Source organism: Cannabis sativa, chromosome X (genome assembly GCF_029168945.1).
Source record: "Cannabis sativa cultivar Pink pepper isolate KNU-18-1 chromosome X, ASM2916894v1, whole genome shotgun sequence".
NCBI classification, from domain to species: Eukaryota; Viridiplantae; Streptophyta; class Magnoliopsida; order Rosales; family Cannabaceae; genus Cannabis; species Cannabis sativa.
In genome coordinates this window covers 81,286,676-81,308,167 of record NC_083610.1, presented here as the reverse complement: position 1 = coordinate 81,308,167, position 21,492 = coordinate 81,286,676, and the positions used below count along the sequence as shown (strand labels likewise).

The 21,492-nt window shown below is 35.5% G+C and overlaps 1 protein-coding gene across 1 annotated transcript; it reads left to right on the top strand.

The window, feature by feature from the left end:
• The first annotated feature begins 14,149 nt into the window (after positions 1 to 14,149).
• On the top strand, positions 14,150 to 15,068 carry LOC133032779 (protein MEI2-like 7). The gene is made up of 3 exons (XM_061107216.1): positions 14,150 to 14,598; positions 14,709 to 14,798; positions 14,887 to 15,068. Exons 1-3 carry the CDS (start codon positions 14,150 to 14,152, stop codon positions 15,059 to 15,061), a joined length of 714 nt encoding a protein of 237 aa, XP_060963199.1. The 3' UTR covers positions 15,062 to 15,068.
• Positions 15,069 to 21,492: the final 6,424 nt, after the last annotated feature.

The following is a 21,492-nucleotide window of genomic DNA, read 5'->3' as shown; positions in this document are numbered from 1 at the left end:
ACATACATCCAAGCCAACTCAAGCTGTAAGGCTTAACCTAGCTCGGACAAAGTAAACAACTTAAGTAGCCTCGGTTTTGGATCCCCACATTAGGCGGCTAATGGTAGCTCAAGCTCAAAATGATTTGGAACCCCAAGAGGCATCCAAGGAGAAAGTTGAATTGGAGATGGAAGAGGGTGGTCCCCCTAACATTGATGGTCGATTCAACACTAAGGGGGGACCCATGTCTCCTTCTTAACTGGTATTAGAGGTTAATGTTGACTACATCAGGGAGGAGCTTCCAGAAGCCATGCCTGTTCGGAAGAAATCTAATAGGGCTCAACCGTTATATCAATCTCCTCCATCTAGGCTAACAACAAAAAGGTTGAGCAACCTCTGTGCTACCGGGTGGTTCAATGGGGCTGTTATTTCCCCCCTTGCGTGCGGGTCAACTAGCTAATAGGCCCGGGGCAAGGTCTCTATGCATGGTCTGGGCCCCATGCTGAGCAAGACGCCATCCTACTGCTCCACCCTTACTTCCAAAGGGTGGCTAACTATTACAATATCTTCTCGACACATATTTGCCCAAAGGGGTTGAAGTACTTGTCAGTGTTGTACGTACTGTGCGCCCAACAAGGTTGGGGGAGCCTTCTCCCCATGAGATCAATTGTTTTTTCAATCTCAAATCCAACTTCCGCAATCACTACTCGGGGTACTTTTTGTAACGTCTCCCGCTTCAAGCCTCCATTAGGCCTTTACACCCACGGAATGAATGACTCTTATACATGAGTACGTCACTCTGGCTGCTTCATGGAATGACGACTGGCCCCATAAACCAACACGAGTGTTTCTAGTGTGCTTTATCCTCACTCGCACACTTCTTGAGAAAACTTCCCAGGAGGTCACCCATCATGAAATTACCTCAGGTCAAGCACGCTTAACTGTGGAGTTCTTTCGTGATGGGCCAGCAAAAAAAAAAAAAAGATGCACCTTGTTGATATAGGTAATGCTAATCAACCCATTTAAGCCATTTTCAACTGTGTGGTCCTATACCTACAAAGTCTCAGAATCAGCTCTTTTCAACTGTGTAGTTCTATACCTACACAATATCAGAATCATCCCACTTGACCTTCCCCAGGCGGTGTGGGATTGCACAACTTACCCAGTATTTCCCCTTACAGATCACGGGACTACTAACTATCACAATCACCCCCCTATGGGGTCCGACGCCTCATCGACCACACTTCTGGCTGGGTTAAGGCTCTAACACCATTTGTAACGTCCCTCGCTTCAAGCCTCCATTAGGCCCTTACACTCACAGAATGAATGACTATTATACACGAGTACGTCACTCTGGCTGCTTCATGGAATAACGACTGGCCCTACAAACCAACATAAGTGTTCTAGTGTACTTTGTCCTCACTCGCACACTTTCTGGGAAAATTTCCCATGAGGTCACCCATCCTGAAATTACCCCAAGTCAAGCACGCTTAATTGTGGAGTTCTTTTGTGATGTGCTACCGAAAAACAAGATGCACTTTGTTGATATAGATAGTACCAATCAATCCATTTAAGACATTTCAATTGTGTAGTCCCATACCTACACAGTCTCAGAATCATCCCACTTGACCTTCCCCAGGCGGTGTGGGATTGGACAACTTACTCGGTATTTCCCCTTACGGATCACGGGACTACTGACTGTCACACTTTTACTTTTCACTCTTAAGCTACTCATGGTTGATGGGCATGAAGGAGATAATAAAGATAGAAGGTTATGCTTGGGATTATTTCATAGCCATGGAAATCCAAGCTAATCACCATTCCTTCCAAGCTGTTGGGCCACTCTTCCGCCCATTGCTTACCTTGGAGTTAAGGAGTAGGGCCCACAAGATATCGAGGCTCTCCATGGAGGCTAGGGACATTTCCACATTGGCCATAGAGGAAAACTTCTGCAAGTACGGAATCTGTTAACCCATAAACTTTCCATGGTTACATGGACATCAATGTTTAACACGTGGCAAGAAAGATGACATCTCGGAGTTGAGTAGTCTCGAGTCATAGTAGTTGATCTGGGAAGGGTCCCTAGCCCTGTACCAAGGTTGAATTTGGGAAGTCCATAATGGAAGTTTGAATTCTGATAAGTTATTTCCAACTCACTATTTTTTTAGTATTCAGTAGGGGTGTTCACGGTGCGGGTGGTGCGGTTTTTAACCATTTTTTCAAACCAACCCGCAAATGCGATTTTTCTAATTTTCCAAACCGTACCCGCACCGCGATACTAAAAAACTGCACCACAAAAAATGATGCAGTGCGGTGCGATTTCTGCAGTTTATGCGGTTTGAACTATCACAATTTTTTTTTTTTTGAAATTATCATAAAATAATTAAAATATCATTAATATAATTATTCCAAAATACTTAAGAAAATACAACAAACTTGAGACTAATAAAAGTTATAACAACAACAATAAGTCAATAATCTTTTTATAGTTTCAACAACACACCTAAATCAAAATAACAAACTTAAAACTAATTAAACTCCAAACAACAATATAAATGTACAACTAACATACTTTCAGCAATAGATTAAAAATAAAACAAACACAAACTTCCAACTCCAAATTTCAATACACATGTATGGGCTTGGGTTTGTTGCTAAGAAGAGAGGGTTTGTGAAGAGTTATGGATTTTGTCCTAAGATTAATGGGCTTGGGTTGAGCTCATATGTATGGGCTTAATTAAATAAATATAAAAATTGAAATTTTAAAACATGCGGTGCGGTGCGGTTTGAATCGCAGTTTAATAATTCAAAACCGCAAACCGCATTGCACCGCACCGCGCGGTTTGGGAAAAATTCAAACCGCAACCGCACCGCGAAGAATTTCAAACCGCATTTTTTTGCGGTGCGGGCGGTTTGAGCGGTTTGATGTACACCCCTAGTATTCAGTGCCATGAAGACACAGAGCAAGCAAGTCCAGGCCACGAGAGCTAAAAACACATGAACCAACACCTCAGAAGTTAACCTAGGAACCTAGGGTTTCACCGAGCGTCCAAGTTGACAACGTCAACTAGGGTTTTAGTTTTCGGCACCGTCTTAGTGAAAATGGATCAAAATTTACATTGGGACATGAACTAGACATACCACAAACATATTTGAGACATCTGAATCAGATTCAGAGAACTTTCATTTTTGAGCACCTGGACACGCGGTGCCCGGGCACCCTAGCGCCCAAGTTGACAATTTATCAACTTGGGCCACTTCCAAGCATCATATCAAAAATATGACTCGTGAATCTTTTTTATCCTCATTAAAAAACAGGGAAACAAGTACTTTTGGGGAAGAAATTGCCCATCCCGGGTGCCAAAACAAGGGCCAGTGCCCAAGTTGACACCTGGGGTTTGCCTAGCACCCAAGTCGACATTTTGTCAACCTGGGTCAATTCTGAGGAGTTTGATTAAGAAGTCTTCCGAGCATATGCTCTGTTTTTAGTAAATATTAAAATTCAACTATTTTTTAGGACTAAACAGAACTTTCAAGTGGCTGAAATTGGACCCAGCACCAAGTTGACACCTGGCACTAGGCCCAGCGCCCAAGTTGACATATTGTCAACTTGGGCTATTTCCAACTAGTTTCCCAGAAAAATGTTTCGAGCATTTTTTTCTACTATCAGAAATATTGAAGATACAAGCAAACTTGGGGAGAAAACTACAATCCCAAGGGCCTGGAAACTAAGCCCAACACCTAGCGCCTAAATTGACAATCAACCTAGTGCGCTAGTTTTGATCATTCAAATGCCATTTTTGCTCTAAGATTCCTCTCCAAAATGGTCAAAATCAGGGTAAGAGACCTCGTCCTCAAGTTCAAGAACCTTGGAAGTGCCAAAATAACATCTCGGAAGCTTTGAAATGAGCATCTAGCGCCCAGGTTGACAAATGGCCTAATGCGCTAGGTTCTTCTTATCCATTTCTGATTCTGTTTTAACCATTCATCTAGTTTTTCACAATCACTGAGAGCCATGAAGTCAGAAGAGTAATATTCAAAACTTCATATTTTCACATTTCCGACAAGGTGATATACTCGAAAATCGGGTAGTTTCAAGTCTCATATTTCTGCAAAACAACAACATCTCCAAAAATTGGTGACCAGCTTCGCCAGAATACGAAAATGGACTAACTGATGTCAAGATATCACGTAGGCATAAAAATACATTTTTGACACGTTTTCCCACTCACCCAGCGTTTAGGTTGACATCACATGTCAACTTGGGCGCTGGGCCCAAAATAACCTTTAGTAAAATGGTCATAACTCACTCAATATAGATTCTATTGATGCATTGTCACTTGCATTTTGAAGCTATTTCAATGATATATCAAGTCATGTCTCATACTTAAATCACAATTCTGAAGCTATCGACTCCAAATTTTATCCTAAGAGAGTTACGAATTTAAGCTACAGCTTACCCGGAGCGGGTCCCACCGTTGTGACTCGAACTACGAAAATTGACGATCAATCTCAAAAGTTAATTTTTACTATTAGATCATCATCTACTGTCAAAAATACTTTAAATATATTTTTCTATATTTTTTGGATTATTTTATTCACATTTAATAAGACCTCCTTCACCTATAAAAGGAGAGCTCCTCTAGCTCATTTTTCATATTCAGAAAAGTAGCCATAAGATTGCAGAATCTCTCTCTAGTTTTTTTCTCTAGAAATTAGAGCACCGAGACTTAGCCATTTTTCTGTAATCCATATCGTAAGAATAAAAACTCGAAGTAGACGTAGCTCTATTACTATCGCGACACAAGGAGTTAACTACTATAAATTATTGTGTCTCTCTATTTATACTTAATATATATCTTATTCTCACCGATCTAGCAAGGAGGTGTGACTTAAAAGTCCGTATCCAAATTTCTGAATCAATATTTTGGTACTTTCATTGAGAGCCAGAACTCAAGAAAGTCACTTACAAGATGATTGCAATACACTCCTCAAGTGTTGAAAGAGGATCCCGAACAACTAGCCAGCAAATTAGGGACACGTTAGTTGCTGAAGCTAGAACGAGGACTACTCTTATACCTCAAGTGCCAAGTGGAACTAGGGGCAAGTATGATTTGTTTCCTTTGCATTTTATTGGAAGTGGTTGTACTTGGAAACACAGTGATTTTATGGAAAGACTTGATTGTGGCATTATTAATAAGCCCTTGTTTGACCTTTTTCCTTATGCTTCTTTATTTCATCTCTCATTTTTTGGTTCATACCATAGGGCTCGTAAAATGGTTTTTAATGACTCTAATAATGTTAGGTTTTCTTTTGGTAGATTTTTCTTTGAAAAATCACTGGCTTATGGAGCCTAATTTTTTAATATCGTTAAAGATAACAAGTCTTCAAGCAACTCTATTTCTAATAATAGTGTTGGTCTGATGAATTTTCTTGATAAGCAAAATTCTTGTATTCATAACTTAAAGGTTTGGAGTAGGAATAAGAATAATTTCAAAAGTAATATTAAGAATCTGTAGTTTGCTATAGATAACATTTATATGTCCCATGTTATTACTAATAATAATATTGCTAAGGTCAATATCCTTCAATCCTCTTTAGACTCTTTATTATATAAAGAAGAGTTGTTTTTGAAGAAAAGATCTAGGGTTAATTGGTGTAAGGCTGGGGACAAGAACACTAAATATTTTTATAATAAAGCTTTTACTAAGAAGAGAAATAATTTAATTAGGTCCATCACCCTGGATAATGGTTCTACTGTTCATAATTTGTAGGATATTTGTGATAATTTTGTAGGTTTTTACTCAAATCTTTTCTCTTCCCAGAATGTTGATGTTGATTGTGTCAATGTTATTCTCTCGAGTATCTTTAGAAGTATTAGTGGTCAGCAATTCCATTTTTTATGCTAAACCTTTTGATCAAAGTGAAGTCACGCGAGCTTTGTTTCAGCTTTCTGGAGACAAAGCTCCTGGCCTTGACAGTTTAAACTCTTATTTCTACCAAAAAAACTAGGTTGTTATTGAATTCGACTTTTGCAAGGCTACTCTAGATGTTTTAAACAATGGTGTTGACCTGTCGTCCATTAATGAGACGTTTCTTGTGTTATTCCTAAGAAGAACAATAATTAGAGACTATAGGGCTATAAGTTTATGCTTTACTATTTATAAGGTTATAGCTAAGGCTATTGCAAATAGGCTCAAACCTATCCTTAACAACCTTATCTCTTATAATCATGGTACTTTTTTGTATGATAGAATCATCTTTGATAATATCCTTCTAGCTAATGAGGTCATTAATGCCATTAATAATAGGAGAAGTAGTAAAATTGGTTGGGTTGCCCTTACGTTAGATATGAGAAGGTTTTTGATAAGGTTGAGTGTACCTTTATTAGGCATATTCTTAATAAGTTTGGCTTTCCTGGCCATCTTATTTCCCTTATTCTACGATGTATTTCTACTATTCTTTTTAAGCTTTGTATTAATAACCATTTGTCTTCTGTGGTTTCCCCTACTAGAGGAATTAGGCAAGGGGATCCCTTGTCAACTTCATACTAAAGTACGTACTAATAATTTTTAGGGTATTTTATTTGTCGTTCTGCTCCTTCTATTTCTCACCAGTTATTTACTGATGATAGCCTTCTGTTCACTATTGTTACCTCTCATAATTGTAATGCCATTAAAGATGTTCTTCGCATTTATAATAAGGCTACTGGCCAGTTTGTCAATTTCTCTAAGTTCTCTATGCTTTTCTCGCCAAACATTAGCATTCAGGACAAAACTTTTTTCCTTGACTTCTTTGGTCTTGATGATAAACCTTTTATTAATAAATACCTAGGTGTGCCCCAATATTTTACTCACTTGAAAAAAATCCTCCTTCCACTATCTTCTCCAAAAAGCCAGTAGTAAACTTTCTATTTGGAACAATAAACTCTTCTCTAGAGCTGGCAAGGAAATCCTTCTTAAAGCAGTTATCCAGGCTATCCCTTCTTATGTCATGTCATGTTTTAGATTTCCTTTATCTACCTGTAAGCAATTTGAGAAGCTAATGGCTAACTTTTGGTGGGGCTCTTTGGGGAATAATCATAGGAAAACTCATTGGAAAAAAATGGTCCCTTCTTTGTAAGTTCAATTTTTTTAAGGGTCTTGGCTTTTGTGCTATTGTTCATCATTATCAAGCCATGCTAAGCATGCATGGAGGATTTTCATTAACACCGATTCCCTTCTGGCCACCCTCCTTAAAGATAAATATTTCAAAAATAATAATTTTTTCTATGCTTCCCTTGGTCACTACCCTTCTTTTACTTGGAGAAGTCTGCTTTGGGGAAGGGATCTACTTTGCAAGGGCTTAGTTTGGAAGATGGGAAATGACAAATCTATTCAAACCACTAGTGCTAATTGGATCCTGGACTTGAGAGTTGTCTCTTATAAAAATGATCTTTGTCCTCCTAAGGATACATTTTTTTTCATTAAAGAGGAGAGATTCTCGGATGTTGGCAAACTTAATTCTTTTTTCTCAGAGAATGTGGTTAATTCCATTCTTAGAATCCCTATTGATCCTGCTAGAAATGACTGCCTTATTTGGGGACATCATCCTTTTGGAAATCTCACTATAATTCGGCTATCATCTTGCTAACTCTGCTCTCTCTTCTCCTTCTTCCTCTAATCCTGGTTTTCTTAAATGCTTGTGGAAAAATGTTTGGTCTTCCAAGATGCCTCCCAAAGTTAAGCATTTTGTGTGAAAAACTTTTAATCATTTGCTTCCATCTGGCTTTAATCTCTTTTTGAGAAAAATGTTTGATAACCTTTATTGCTCCATTTTCTATCTTCATGTCGACCTTAATTCTCACTCTCTCCTAGGGTGTTCCAGAGCTTCTAAAGGTTGGTTAACTACAAGATTTGCTCATTTCTTTAATACTAACAAAGATTGTGATATAAAGGAATTCCTTTTGAGAGGGTTTGAGGTTCTTAATAAAGATGACTTGTTTTGGTATCTTGTGGACAGTTTGGAATAATCATAACAAATCTATTTTCTTTGCTCACAAGCGTTCTTTTGCAGATCTAGAGTTCTGGGTTATCTCTTTGCAAGAATTTTATGCAACCCAAGACAAGCTTATTATCTCATTAGCTGGTAGTAATGAAGTAGATTCCAACATTTTATTAAATCGTCTCGATGATGGTTGTGCTCAAGACAATGTTCTTCCTTCATTAGGAACTTATAAACTAAGTGTGGGGGCCTAAATTAGAGATAAAGACTGTAAAATTGGCTTTGGTGCTGTTGTTCAGGATTGTAGGGGGGAAGTTGTTGCAGGTTGTTTCTCCTTAGTATCGAGGGACTTTCCCCTCTTTTTGCAGAAGCTGAAGCTCTCTCCAAGGCTCTCAGCTAGTGTTTAGCAGTTCGTTTCCCTATCAGCGTTATTTCTTCAGATTGCCAAGTTTTAGTTAAGAAAATTAAGCACAAATGGAGAGATAGATTCACTTTCATATTTAATTCAAAAGATTGATTCCTCTTTATCTTATTTTCCCAATGTTTCTTTTAGCTTTGTTCCAAGAAGTTTAAATATTCTTGCTCAAAGGGCGTTAGGAACTAATTTAGAGGTTGTTATTTGAAACAGTTGTATTTCAAACTTTAATCCTCGAACCTTGTAACATGCTCTAAATTGCTATATTTTAATGTTACAGATCTTGTTTTTAATTTTTTTTTTTCAGTACCCATCAACGGGTATTACTTATCACTTTCACATATTCAAGGACTTAATTGCCAAAAATTAAATCTCAAGAACCAAAGTGAGAAACCACAACTAACTTAAGGGTTAATAGTGCTAAAATCTCTTAAATTTGGATGTGTAGTACTGTTACTGTAGTGACTCACAACATCTAGGTCGAATTTGTATATACAAATATGTATATAATTAAGTCTCATTGTACGTACTTTGAAGACTTGACATTACCCGAAGACAAAAAATAACAAGAGCCTACTGCTAGCTAGGGGCTAATTCACTTAAATACCATTCTTCCATTTTACTTTCTATCTCGTTTATCAATAAAATCACCAAAACTTAAAATAAACAAGACCCTCTTCTTGACTGAGAAATCAATTTACATAGAAAACATATCAAAGAATGGATCCCAAGGAAGAAATGTGTTATTAATTGAGAAGGAATATACATAATTAATACATGCAATACATGCAGCAGCCCGTAATTCGTATAATTTAATGGTGAGAATGTTAAATAGTATAGTATTATAATTTTTATGAAAATACTAAGTAAATAGATACACACTTCTATATAAAATAAAGACTAATTAAGATTTTTGCCTTTTAAATTTTAATATGTATTAAATCATGCCCCTGAACTTTTCTGACCGTTAAAAATTTCCTCTAAACTATTGAGATTGTTAGATTTAAAGATTTTTGTCTAATTTCATTCAATTTTACTATTTCAATAATTGTTTATGTATTAAATTATGCTCCTCAGATTTTGATATTTATTAAATTATGTTCGAACTTTGACATATACTAAATCATGCTCCGTCAACTTTTATCTTTTTTACTACAATTAGACAAAAATCCTTAAATCCAATAATCTCAATAATTCAAGAGACATTTTGAATGACCTTAAAAATTCAGAGAAATAATTTAATAGATGTAGGGAGATAAAAATCCTAATTAAACTAAAATAAAAATAAAAATAAAATTACAAACGATGCTTTGTTCAATTAAAAACACAAAAAATAAGTGGGTTTTTCGAAGGAAGAAAAAGCACATATAACTGGGGAAAAAAACGATCTTTTCAATCTATAGTCAGCAGAGGCTGAAAGTGGCTTTTCGGCTCTCAGTATAATACGTAGTTCGTGAGATTTTCAGTGTACTCACCCATGCGTGTACAGTGCCGGAGATTATATATAATATATATCTCTTACAATTTTGGATAGAAGTGATTGACTTGAAAGTTCCATCCATTGTGTAGCAAAATATTTATTTATTTATTTTTGAAAGCAATGAATATATCTTTCAAATAATAAATCCACTTGTCTAATATTATACGGGTTTAACAGTGATTAGTAATTTTTTATGTTATTTATTAAATTAAAATAGGTGAGATTAGATTTCAAATTGTAGTATGATATCTCTTGTAATGCTTAACATCTTAAGGTGTTTTTTTAGCATTTCTCAAATAATAAACTATAGTCATACAACTACTAAACATTCCAAAGATAATAAAGCATATACATCTAATTTATGTGCAACCTTATGACCATCAAATGAACATAGATTAGAGATATTCCTCAAAATTTGGATAACATACTTGCTACAAATCAACTAACAATGATTCAAGATCATTGTAAAAAGAATGTCTCTTAGAAACACAACTAATACACTAAATATTTGTTTCAAGCGCATAGAGAGAATCAATTCAAGCTATATATGTGATAGTTAGAGTCTCATGATCCGCAAGGGAAAAATTTGGGACCTATGCAATCCGACATCGCTTGGGGGAAGGTCAAGTGTAATGATTCTGAGACTGTGTAAGTATGAGACTACACAGTTAAATAAAACTTAAATGGATTGATAATGTGATTTTTGTTTGGAAAATTATAGCAAATGCATGACCAAATCATAGCACTATGTAAGTAAATGTCTTCATTTCAAAACTTGTAGAGAAATGACCCTTATACACTATTTATTATTTATATTGTCTTTTTGCCACGTAGAAAGAAAAATTAATATTTTTTTTCATATTTTGTTAGAATCAAAAGCATATTACTTAAAGATCATGGTGTATCTATATTAGTTTTGTTAAAATCTTTTATATTTTAAAGTTACTCGAGGTGAATTACTTGAGTTGAAATACATTCCTAGGCAGAATTGGACTGGGTACTTTTATTTTAGCCAGGAGGGCATCAGTGGCTTGTCGGTACTAATGACACAACCATGTCAAAGGTTGGAGGCTATGCCAGAAGTTACTTGATGGCATGCAACATAAAGGGCATCCATCAGTTTTTTCACTGTTCCAACCTATAGTTGGCCACTCCCCACATTGACATTGAGGGATAGGGCCAACCATATTCTGTTTCTCTTAGCAACTCGATGCAACATTTGCACACTGGCATTTGAGGAGAATTTTAGGAAGTATGGTTTGTACCATTCTGGTGGGGGTGTTGTTGCTTCAAATAACCCTCCTCAGGACCCTGGTAATGCTCCCTTTAGGAACGAGTAAAAAAAAGGAAGAGACCTGCTGTTGAGAAGGGAAAGGGCATGTCTGCTAAGGAGGCTTCTTTGGCCAAGGTGGCCCAGACAGAGACCAGGAAGAACCATGCTCTGCGGCGGCGTCTTGTATGTGGGGCCACTGTTGGTGATGTCCCAATTTTGATCAAGCCTGAGAGGCAGGGGCATGCAAGACCTGTCTAGCCTGTGCTGGCGGACAAAGGCAAGGGCAAGGCTGTCATGACTGAAGATAGCTCCAGTGAGTTCTCTTCTGAGGATGAGGGGCCTTTAGGTGGCACTCCTTGGGTAGATCATCATGAAGAAATTGACGGTAGTAACTCTTTTATTTTTGCTTGCATTTTATATTTATTACTTATATACTGACCTCGTTGTTTTTCTTTTGCAGACACGGCCTTTAGACTAAAAGATTTGATGAGGCAACGATCGAGCAGCCTCTCTGGCGGGCGTGCTCAGTCCAAGGTTGCTATGACGGGGACTGCCTCGGATGTGACCTAGACTTCTTTGCCGCCACCTCCTTCAAGCCCACCTCCGACCAATCAGCCTGTCATTCGCAACTCTTTGCCCAGGACAACTCCTCCTCCTCCCAAGGCACCTGGCAAGGGCACCCAGAGACATAGTCGGGCAGCCTGCTCCAGCAAGGGTTATCATTAAGATACAAAAAATAACATGTATAATTAATTAGTGGCCGCAATTTTACAAGAATATATTGAAAAGCAGTCTATATAAAAGAATAGTGACTATTTCAAATAACAAATAAATGTATGTTATAGAAAATGACATATACATTTTAATTATTCAACCCGCATTCTATTAATAGTATTCTTTCTCCTAAATAATAAATATAATATATAAAAATAATTGATAAAGTTTTAACTTTATATGTTATTATTTGTATGGTTGTATATATAAATTGAGTATGTTCCTTAGTTAAAAAAAATAATTTTACTAATATTTTTTTTTTTTATTTCAAGTGATAGTTAATGATATAATGAATATAAAGATATATTATATGCACATTTTATATGGGGATTATTTCATAAATATACAAAAATGATAAATTTTACATTTTTATGAATTTATTGCTTTTTTTTTTTTTTTTTTACATTTTTATGGATCTTTTATGGATTATTTTTACAAAATTGTAGAGTATTATTTTCCTGTTGCTTTAAAAAATGTTGTTTTGACGTTATTTTTTTACAACTATACAGAGTGTTGTTTTTTTTTTATTGTTTCAGAACAATATTATTTGGATGAAACTGTCATGGGAAAATAACGTGAAAATAACATTTTTTCTAGAAAAAAAAATCCTAAAATAAAAAATTTGTAAGAATGTTAATAAAAAAAGGACCGTAAAAAATATTAAAAAAAATATGTTTTTAAGTGTATTTTGTAAATTTCTTTATTATATAGTTTGACCCCCCAAACTTCTTATCCTGGCTCTGCTCCTGGATGCAGCCTTGTAGGGTCAGGATGACCTAGTAGTCGAGTACTGCGAATTGGCCGTGGAGACCTTTTTTATGAGTGTTACCTCCATAATTCTGTGGGTGACTTTTCTTATGTTGAGTCTCCTGACTGCGAGGGCATGATTGCTTGAGCCAAGGAGCTGTATGAGGCTAGGGTAGCCAAAGAGAGTACTCTAAGGGCGTCTGCCGACCAGCTTGGCCAGACGTCAGATGATGTACAGGTTGGCCAAGATAGGGAGGCCAACCAACACTTTTGTGGAGATACATGTAGGCCAGCCTTTGGTGGAGACCCATTCCGGCCAGGGTTTCACGTAGCAGGCCATTGAGGGGGCTTCCCAGGCTACTAATTTTACCCACGACACTCCTACTATTGAGTTTGCTATCCAAGACTCATCTGCACCTGACAATACAAAAAAAAGAACTTTAGTTTTATTGTTTTTTCGCGCTTGAATTTTTCACTTTTCTGCATGACCCTGGTCTTATGCATTTAAAGTAATTTTTTATATAGTTCTTGTATGGCCTTAAAGCCCTTTACTTTCAAACCAATGATCCAATGACCGATCAGGCGGTCTTTAATCGTGACTTTATCTTCTTTTAATTTTTTTAAACATGTAGCTCATTAAGCAACCTTTAATCCTAAATTTATGCATTTCATGTTCACCTTGAAACATACCATTTGATCCATGCAGAGTGCTAATTATAGCTTCTTATTACAACCTTTTAGTCAACTTCTATGTCTGAAATCGTATGCCGAAATATTTTTTTTCATAGCGGTATTCGTTATAGTTACATTATCATCTCTGTAAATTTTTAAAAAATTCCGAATAATTTACAGTACCGAAAACAGAGTTCTTGATATTCCAATTTACTAAGTATGTTCAAAAAACTTCAAATATATTTTCGACACCGTAAACTATTCAAAAATTTACAGAGATAATATTGTAAGCATAACGAACACCGCCGTGAAAAAAAAATTGAAAAAAAAAATATTCTAACGTGTGTTTTCAAACGTGAAGATTGATTAATATATTGTAACAAAAAATTGACCATAGCAATCCTCTTGCTCTATTTGCACATCGTAAAAAGCAAATAATAAATAAATATCCCTACCTGTTTAAAAAAAAAATAATAATAATTAATAAATATCTGTACCTTTGATGTATATGTGATCTTGATCAGTAAAAGAATGGAGTGGGAGTGTCTGAGTCCCAGTGCAAAAGAGAATCAGAGATCATCACCAAAGCCGCCAAATCCAACACCTCATTATTATTATTATTACCCATCTTTTTATATACCCCATAAAATCAATCTAATCTAATCTACTCTACTCTACTCTGCTCTACTCTACTCTACCACCTTCTTCAAAATAAAAAATAATAATCATAAAATTTTATATAGTACTGTATTGCCGACTCGCTCTTAAGCTAATCCTATTTCTTTGGATTTCTTCTCTTTTTCATTTCTTCTCATTCTCACCACCAATGGCGAGGCCCTTGAATCCATACGCTACTCCATTTTTCACAGCTACGCAAAAACTCATCCCCAACTACTTCTACATTCCCTGTCGTGTTTTTCATCCCTTTTATCAACCCATGTTTCCTCTCTATCTCTGCCCACCTCTTCAGCCACCGCCGGAACAAGACAAAGTCTTCGCTGTCGACGCTACCAGTAACCTCCATCGTTTTCAAAATCCGCCGGAAAATGATGATCGAATCCGTAGCCCTAGTTGTAGACGTCGTCGGTCTCGGAGGTCCGTTTGGATGAGAAAGGATCATCCTTTGTCGCCGCCGCCGACGACGACGGTGATGAAACCCGGTGGCTCGGATGACAAGACTCCGAACTACACCATACCGTTTCCTGATAACATTGATGAGCTTCAAAGGTCTGACCATACCACGGTTATGATTAGAAATATTCCGAATCGTTTCAGGTGATCACAACTTTTTTCCTTTCTTAGTTTGATCTCTTGAATTAATACCTGTTAATGACCGAGTTTATATAGACATGCACCGACCTATTTAACAATCATTTTTCTTACAGGAGAAGTGATCTGATTAAAGTCTTGGACGATCACTGTAAAACATGCAGTGATTCCAAATACAACTTTTTGTATTTGCCCATGGATTTCAAGTAATATATATATAAATTAATATTTTGTTTTACTAATTTTACTCGGTGGTTATGCAAAGATTGAGTTTTTAATTTATTAACAATGTAGCAAATACTGGAACAGCAAGACAAATACTAATTTAGGTTATGGGTTTGTGAATTTCACTTCGCCTGAGGGAGCATGGAGTTTTTTCGAATCTTTCCACAAGTTTAGCTGGTCAACTTCATATGACTGCAACAAGGTTTGTGAAGTCACACTGGCCAAAATCCAGGTTGGTACTTAATTTGTACGACAAGAGTTGTATATATATATATATATCTGAAACTAAAAGATTTAAGTACTAATTATTATTAATCTCAGGGGCTTGATGCGTTGAGGGAGGCCTTCAAGTCTAAGAATTTCTACTGTAACATCGTTGAATACCTTCCAGTTATGTTTGTTCCAGCCCGTGATGGAGGAACCTATTCTGGTCGAGCATTTAACCTTGGAAGAACAGTGGAAGCCAGGCCTAGACACCCCATTAATAGGTCCACACAATCACCACTGCCTGGAGAAGGTTATTAAGTTCAACTTTGGTATATAATATATGTATAGTAATAATGTTCATGTTGGACTAGTACTACTACTAGCAGCTAGATTAGTATACTAATAGTACTCATGATCAGTTTGATTTTATCAGCTGGATTTGTTTTTTGAGAATATATATTATTAGTAGCTAGATATGGGTTTATGTTTTCATTCTCTCCCTGGCTGGAGCTTGGTTATTAATTAATTAATTAATTAATGCCAAGTATAATTCTAGGGTGAATTGGAAACATCATGACCGTTTATAAGGACTTAAAAGTCATGTCTTTTCTTTTTTTTTTTTTTTGTGAAGGGTTTTTGTACCAATTTGAACTTGACTATATTGGTACTACTGTTGTATCTTTTAGGAATTAATGTCCTGTGTTTGTGTAATATAGCCAGTTGTAATAGGAAATGTTGTTGTGAATCACTACTGTATGAAGTTTTTAATTTCTTTCGTTGCTATATTGTTGTTTGATTATTATTATAGTTGTTGAATATTCTTCTTCTCTACATCGCCAAACAGTACACACATGTTTTTTTTACACAATAGATGAATATTGATTGATTTTTGTAGTTCTTAAAATTGAGTCTATAGAGAGAGAGAGAGAGAGAATCTTCAAGTGAGGTTGTCTTAGGGGTATAGCGCATGCATGGGACCTTAATTCTGGGTTGAATGCTCAAGAGTACGCTTAGGTAGGCTGTTACAATGTTTGAAACTTAATTATGAAAACATTATTATTATTCTTGTTGATGGCAAATATATCGATTAAAGAATAAAGATTATGCATCATTGCCCGTTAGTTTACGATTTAATTAGGCCATCTTATACAGGACTTGTAAAGATGATAATTTAAGTTTTTTATTCGAACAATGTGTGGAATAATGCTGTTATATTATCTCGTAGAGATCTCATTCATTTCACATACTTCAATCGTTTGCGATCTCATTCTTGTTAGCTCATTCTTGTTAGGTTGTTTATTTATTTATTATTATTCTTTGGATAATTACATAAAATATTATTTTTTTTTGTAAAATTTTAATTTTTCTTTTTTGATAAATCAGCAGCTGTATGCTATTACAAACAATTATACCACTCGATATCTTTTGGACTAACTTTCTTAGGCCATATGCTCAATATTCTAGTTTTTACATCATTCTTTGCTCTATGTATTGTAACTTCTATATTTACATTTTCTTCTTACCAAATTCTTCCATTTCTAGCTCTCCATATATTGTACAACAGAGAAGCTAGAGCTGACCTTCTTTTTGAATCGAGACATCTTCGCTCTTTCTATTCATTTTGTCACCTTCTCTAAAGAAATAGAGGATGATTGCCAGCCGAACCAACTCTTCATCTGGTGAAGACACATTTGGCTAAAAGAAAACTGAAAGAACAAGTGTTCCATGGTTTCCTTCTTTGTTGAGAAAGCACACAATCAGTATCTTCAATTACATTTAAAGATTTTTTTATATTTTTACTATATTTTATAAAATAACACGAAAATAATAAAAAAAAATTATAATAGAAATATAAAATTCAAACAACATCAAAAAACTTACAAATAACAAAAAATCAACTACTATAAATTAACAAAAGTATAGTATAACATAAAAATGCATTAAAATACTATATATTTTTTTTTTTAAAATAAAACTATAAAAATTGTAAAAATATTTTAAATTTTGTACAATCATATTTTTGTAAAAGAGTAATGGGCTACACTCAAATTGAGCTTTGGACCTATTTCAAAAAAAAAAAAAAAAAAATTGAGCTTTGGACCATATTAAGATTAATTATACATGCATTAATATATAATTTGAGTTTATCATAGATATCACTCGAGATGAAATTAAGTGATAGTTTTTGTTAGTTTTCTGATTTGGTGCACTTTGAGGTGTTTAGTTCTTTTAATTCGAGATAGTGTACTAATTTTGGAAATGGCAATGCACGTAATTTTTGGTATATTTCGTGATTTTTATAGAATACTAGTTTGTGTAATGTGTATAAGTATAATTGAAGATCGCATGTATATCATTATTATTATTATTGTAAATATTAATCATTCAACAAATACATAAAAATTAAATTGAATTAATATAAAGTTAATTGGTTGATTAAAAAAATTAATTGAAAAACATTATCAACTTGAATTATTTGTATGAATGTGTTTAAGATAGAAACTCTTAAATAATTATTAAAATCATTGATATTATCTTATATTATATTAGATATGAAAAATATAATTTTAAAACAATGCATGCAAGACATTGAAATAAAGGAAAAAATTACACGTTAGAAAATGACAAAATAAGAGCATCCACGTGTCATTTTTTCAGTTATATTTAAGTTAATTTTTAAATTAAAAATAAAAATTTAATGACATGAACCAATCAATATTGTCACGTGGTTATTGACTTGACACTTATGGTCAGATACATACAAAAGTTCTAGAAATATAAATTAAGGATTATTAAAGTAAAAAATTAAATTTAAATATTTATCTGCAATTAGATTTATATTACAAATTACTTAATTAAAAATTACATATACTTAAATATTGACATAATAAAGAGTTCTTTCATTTAAAATTAGATAGGGTAGAATATTGTTATCCCAAATTTCGCATTGGGTGACGTGTTGTTCATCTAAGTGACACGGGAAGCATTTTGAGATCTGGATAGGTGATTCCATCTTTGGCATGCCGTCTAGGGTGGGTTATTCCTCGAACAACTTATTTGAAGAATAAGCTGAAACATCCGGACAAGGTAAATGACACCGTCCGACCAACATCAATCTCGTAGCAAGCCCGCATACACCGACAAAGGTAAATGCGACTGAAATATCTTTAGTGATACTTGCCTTATTTATTTATCAATTAAATTCTTATTTACTGGGATTTCCACACGTTATTATGGTAAAATAGGAAACATTCCTAGTTTCCTTTCTTATTTCTCATTTATCTGGGAAACCTAATTGATATATTTCTTTCCTATAAATAGTGGAGTCATTCCATTATTTAGGAATTCAAATTTTGGTCTTCAAGAGAGCTCTTATGTTGTAAAAATTGTAAGCTTTTGAGAGAGATCAAGAAACTCAAGTGTTTCTTTTCTCATAAGTAATACAAGTAAAATAGGAGTAGGCTATTACCACTGTCACGAGATTGAACTTCTATAAATCTTTGTGTTCTTATTGCTTAATTTCATTTAATAATTATCATTTATTCTTATTGCTTTAATTGACTGAGCATCGTTGGCTAAAAGCAAAGTTAACATTTTGGTGCTTTCATTGAGAGCAAAAAGTATATTGTTTATTGCTTTGATCCCCTCCAAGGATGGTTGTAACTACCGAGAGGTTCCAAACTAATGAAACAACGATGACTACGGATCCTAATGTGCAAACTCCTGTTAATAAGAGTGATCTAATGGTGGCAAATTCTGATCTAAGCACCAGTCTACCTCCACAAGTTTCACCATCAGCAAGATAGGGAGTGACAACCCCTTTGGATGAGTTCACTCCGGGCACACAGTAAACTAGAACCAATAGTACTCATACCAGATAGACTGGCCAGAGTACTAGAGATCCATCTGTCGGAGAACCTCGAGTGGTGATCACTGATGATACTGAGTTGCAAAACCTTTGAGATGCCTTAGGGAAAATGGAAGAACATATCGACACTTTTCACCATGATCATGAGGATACCTAAGTAGCTGTGAATCTGGCATTTGAACAGCAAAATTGCCAATTCTAGGAGTGGATGAATCAATAGATGGAGATTATGAGAGCCCAACAAGCAGTGATTGATAATCGCTCGAGCCAGGTAACCATGCTGATTTAGCGAGCTTATCAGTTAAGTGGACATCAATCAGTGGAAGATACTCCACACATACGAGATCTGAATTTTATTATTCAAGAGAGCTTTTATGCTGTTAAAATTGTAAGCTTTCGAGAGAGATCAAGAAAGTTAATTGTTTCTTTTCTCATAAGTAATACAAGTAAAAGGCGAGCAGGCTATTATCACTATCACGAGGGCCGAATCTCTATAAATCTCCATGTTCTTATTGCTTAATTTCATTTAATAATTATCATTTATCCTTATTGCTTTAATTGACTCAACGTCATTGGCTAAAAGCGAAGTCAACAAATACAAAAAGAGAATATTAGTCAACAAAGATTCAAAATTTAAATTATCTTATTCTTCATGTAAAAGACAAAATATTTTATATTTAAATACAGAAGACTTACTAAACTACAACCACCGAAATTGTAATGCCTACACAAGAAGGTACGTAGGAAAAGTTTCAATATTACTAAACGAACCATTTGATGAATAGTAGTGCTTATTGGCTCTTTAAACATACATAAGATTTATATATATTTATATATATATGGGATAATTCTAACGTATGGCCATAAGTCAACAATAGTAACACCAGCATCAATAGTTTTAATCACGGCGTCAGCAATCTACTTTCTTGCCCGAGATTTCTTGCCTGGGCTTTAAATTCCCCATGAAGACTATTTCCCTTAATCTTCCTACTATGCAGAGAGCGGGGGAGGCCAAAAATGCCTTCGGAATCAGCCTGAGGAGGAAAGGAGGATTCTACAAACGAGAGCTAACATGCTCTCAACTGTGAAGAGGGTCAAGACTTCTGAAGGCCTCTTTGCCACCGTCCCCACTGAGCCAATGGTAGACATTGATGCTCTAGAGAAGCGGTTGACGCCCAAGGTGGGGAGAGAAACTACACTTTTTGTTGTTGAACTCTTATACCAAGTGGCTAGTAGCGTATCCAAGCTGTCCCTAGAGACATATATGGGCAACTTGTAGTAGTGTTGATGTGTTTGTCTTGACCCATGCCGCTAAACAACAAGTAGTGGGTGTAAGTTTTGACTCTTCCATCCTTGTTCCCACTATTGTATATTATTTTCTTACATTTTATTATTGTATTAGGCGACCTTGATGCCAGAGAGGGCCATTAAAGAAGTAGGCACCCTTATCATGGAGCTTGAGCAGGATAATGTTAAGAATCAATAGCTGCATGTCGTTAACCCTACTAGTTGAGCTTTGGGAAGCAAAATATCAGGTTGTTGTCGAGGTGGACAACGCTAAGAAGGCCACCGAGGAGAGGGTCAAGAGTGTGCTGGATGAAAATGAGGATTTGAAGAGGGATTTTGAGGACGTGAAAAAGGAAAAGGAGTTATTGGAGGTCAATTATGGCCGGAAAACTCTCCTCATGCAAGGCATCCACGTAATTAGTGATCATTGTAGGGAGACCATAGAGAGAATGCAAAGAGAAGCCTCCCGTCAGCCATCTAACAACACTCAGAGATTTGAGGCTTGAGCGACCAACTGAGGCGGTGATTTCCCTAGGGCTGCGATCCAAAACTTCCTAGAGCTTCCCAAGGACTGGCATGCATGATTCTCGATCTCAACCAAAAAGTGAGTCTCCTCCAATTAGTTCTCTCTTTTTTTTTTTTTTGCTTTAATTATGGTTTTGTAGAAACAATCTTAACCTTGCCAACAAAATCAGGGTGCATTATTAAATTTGATTTATAAAATACTATCGAGTGGTATTTTTTGAAAGAAATGCTTCGGGAGTTTAAGTTTCCTGACAAGTTTGTAAAGTTGATAATGAGCTGTGTTCGGACTCCTAGGTTCTCACTTATGTTCAACAGTTCACTACATGGTTATTTTGAATCACAAAGAGATTTGCGGCAATGGAATCCAATGTCTCCACTCCTTTTTGTTCTCGGAATGAAGTATCTCTCAAGAATCTTGCAAAGAATTAGTACCAAGCCAGAATTTAAGTTTCATGACAGGTGTGCATACTTGAAAATAAATCATCTGTGCTTTGCAGATGATGTTATTTTATTTTGTCATGGTGATTATAAAAGTATTTATTACCTTCTTTAAGGCCTGAAGCTTTTTTCTTTCACTTTTGGGATTCAACCAAATCCTACAAAATCAGCAATCTATTATTGTGGTATGCAAGATAGAGAGGTACAACACATTGTTGATGCATCAAGATTCAGCAAGAAAGAAATGTCTTTCAGGTACCTAGGCATTTCTATTTGTTCTAAAAGGATATCAAGCAAGGAGTGTTCGATATTAGCTAAGAACATGACATCTAGAATCAAAGCTTGGACCA

What these genes read in the sequence shown, in the direction of transcription:
- LOC133032779 (XM_061107216.1), top strand. Translation starts at nt 14,150, where the DNA reads ATGGCGAGGCCCTTGAATCCATACGCTACTCCATTTTTCACAGCTACG. An exon ending in AATATTCCGAATCGTTTCAG is followed by an intron (nt 14,599 to 14,708) that starts GTGATCACAACT and finishes TTTTTCTTACAG; the next exon opens with GAGAAGTGATCTGATTAAAG. An exon ending in TATTTGCCCATGGATTTCAA is followed by an intron (nt 14,799 to 14,886) that starts GTAATATATATA and finishes TTAACAATGTAG; the next exon opens with CAAATACTGGAACAGCAAGA.